The sequence below is a fragment of the Arachis ipaensis genome, chromosome B07, assembly GCF_000816755.2.
Source record: "Arachis ipaensis cultivar K30076 chromosome B07, Araip1.1, whole genome shotgun sequence".
Lineage (NCBI taxonomy): Eukaryota > Viridiplantae > Streptophyta > Magnoliopsida > Fabales > Fabaceae > Arachis > Arachis ipaensis.
In genome coordinates this window covers 5,363,876-5,365,844 of record NC_029791.2, presented here as the reverse complement: position 1 = coordinate 5,365,844, position 1,969 = coordinate 5,363,876, and the positions used below count along the sequence as shown (strand labels likewise).

The window sequence follows — 1,969 nt, the reverse complement described above, 5'->3', positions numbered from 1 at the left end:
CAATGACATACACAAAAGGTGATATAAAACAATCCGCTCAATATAAACATAAGCTTAGTCTAAAAAACCTAAGCTAGCATTTCTGTATTCAAGTTAGAAAGTATTCTTTACAAGAAAATCTTCCAAAGGTCTTCTAAGATCCATTCAACGCTTTCTCTTTCTCCTGGCGGCTTGTTCTGCTAAGACCTCTGGGTTTCTTCTGCGTGCCACCATAACTTTTGGAGGAGTTGAGGTGTAATAACCACTGCAGAAAGCATACAAAAACAAATAGAAACAACGGCGTAAGCCAAACAATTTTCAATTAAAAACCATAATCCATATGCAGGAGATAAACATATTATAAAAAGAGAAACCGTGACTCTTACTCCCAATACTCCTCCTTTCCTCCTCCACCTTCGGCACTTCAATTCCAAAATAAAAGAGAGAATAAACCTCAGTTCCATTGATTTTGACTCAAGGGCTTTCAGATCCTTAAGACCACAAGTTTCACAGCACAAGGGAATGACTTGGGTAATAAAGGTACCTACAACACACTCCGAACAAGCAGCATCATTAAGCGGGGACAAAAAATTAAAAAGCACAAAAGATCAATTTTAGTAATGATACCACCTTCTGGAGGTTCTTCATACAGTTTACAGTAATCCACATGAGTTTCACGATTAGGCATTTGATGCATCCGGGCATAGAAGTGCTTAGTGGTATCCTCTGATGTATTGGGCGTGTTTTTAGGATATTTAGGCTCAGCTATAAAGTGCAGTAGACGTATACAGCCAAGTTTTTTAAACAAACGGCACAGGTCATCACGAGTATCAGTAACCTTGTATTGCTCTTCCTGAAAAACAAATAACAGAGAAGAATTTTTGTTTTATTGTTTAATAAAGGTACTATAATCAAAAGAAATCAATAGACTAGGACTAACAAGTTAATTTACCTCTTTTAGCCCATAGTTGTAGTGTTTCATTGCAGCTAATGGATACGGAAACATAGTCTCAATAAAGTACCTTCTCATTTGCCTGAGATATCTGGGAGAATGCCCAAAAAAAAGGGAAAGAAAAAAAAAAACCAAATGGAAGTATTATTAACAAATTGATATATTGGTTACAAATCATAATTGGGGGAAAAAGAGTAAATAGTACCCACTCTTCTACAGGTTCAGTGCCTCTCTTAGCGCCTTTAACAAACATGTTCCTTTCCCTTTGATGTCACAAAGAATTTGATTAGTAAGAACAAGGAAATTTAAGCAATAATAATAATAATAATGTAATAATGTAATGCCATAAACTATAATCGAAAAAAGTTAAATGAATAAAATCATGCTGACTTACTTTTTTTCATCTTTACCACCTTCAAGTAAAGGGGCGTTTTCGTCCTTACCAGCTTCAGGTAAAGAGGGCTCTTCGTCTTTATCACATTCAGGTAAAGGGGGATCACAAGGCTTTTGTCTTTGATTTCAAACAAAATTGATTTGCGAGAAAAAGAATATTAAAAAGAAATCAATATATTGATAATTTGCTGCGTATTCTTATTAGGTGAACAATAAGTATGTAAAAAAAAAAAGCAAGAAGCTCATAAAAAGTAACAAGAAATCAAGAATGACCTGCGTCTGGGGCGACGTTTCTTGGAGCTATGATTGACTGAGAGTGGTTTGTTGGAGCTATGATCAAGCTGGACTTGTCTGGGCCTCAAATAGCGCTCGCCGACTACGCGACCGTTACATCTTAGATTATATGGTATTGCTGCTGCTTCTTTCATGCTGCTGTTGAATTTCACTTCTTCTACAGGTTCTGAATACAATAAGCAGAATGAATGATGAGAATTTAATGGATTTAATAAAGGCAAAACATTACAGTCCTAGTAAAAAAATTGGGTATGTCTAAAATCAACCCAATTATTTTGTGCCTATTAGATGCACCATCTTGTATGAACTATTAGATTTTGTTAAATGAAAATCTAAGAATATTATGAAAGA

General features: G+C 35.2%; 1 protein-coding gene across 2 annotated transcripts in view; it reads right to left on the bottom strand.

The window, feature by feature from the left end:
- Positions 1–1,891, bottom strand: part of LOC107609011 — a 2,580-nt gene extending 689 nt beyond the window's left edge. Inside the window, exons 1-7 of one of the 2 annotated variants that reach the window (XM_021107107.1) lie at positions 1,598–1,891; positions 1,326–1,442; positions 1,141–1,194; positions 932–1,022; positions 610–832; positions 366–523; positions 112–244 (exon numbers count right to left, since the gene is read on the bottom strand). In XM_021107107.1, the coding sequence (XP_020962766.1) occupies positions 134–244; positions 366–523; positions 610–832; positions 932–1,022; positions 1,141–1,194; positions 1,326–1,442; positions 1,598–1,752 (909 nt within the window). In that variant the 5' untranslated portion in view covers positions 1,753–1,891 and the 3' untranslated portion in view covers positions 112–133. Of the gene's footprint in view, positions 1–34; positions 245–365; positions 524–609; positions 833–931; positions 1,023–1,140; positions 1,195–1,325; positions 1,443–1,597 lie in introns of those variants that run through there. The other variant, XM_016310828.2, reaches the window with a different exon arrangement.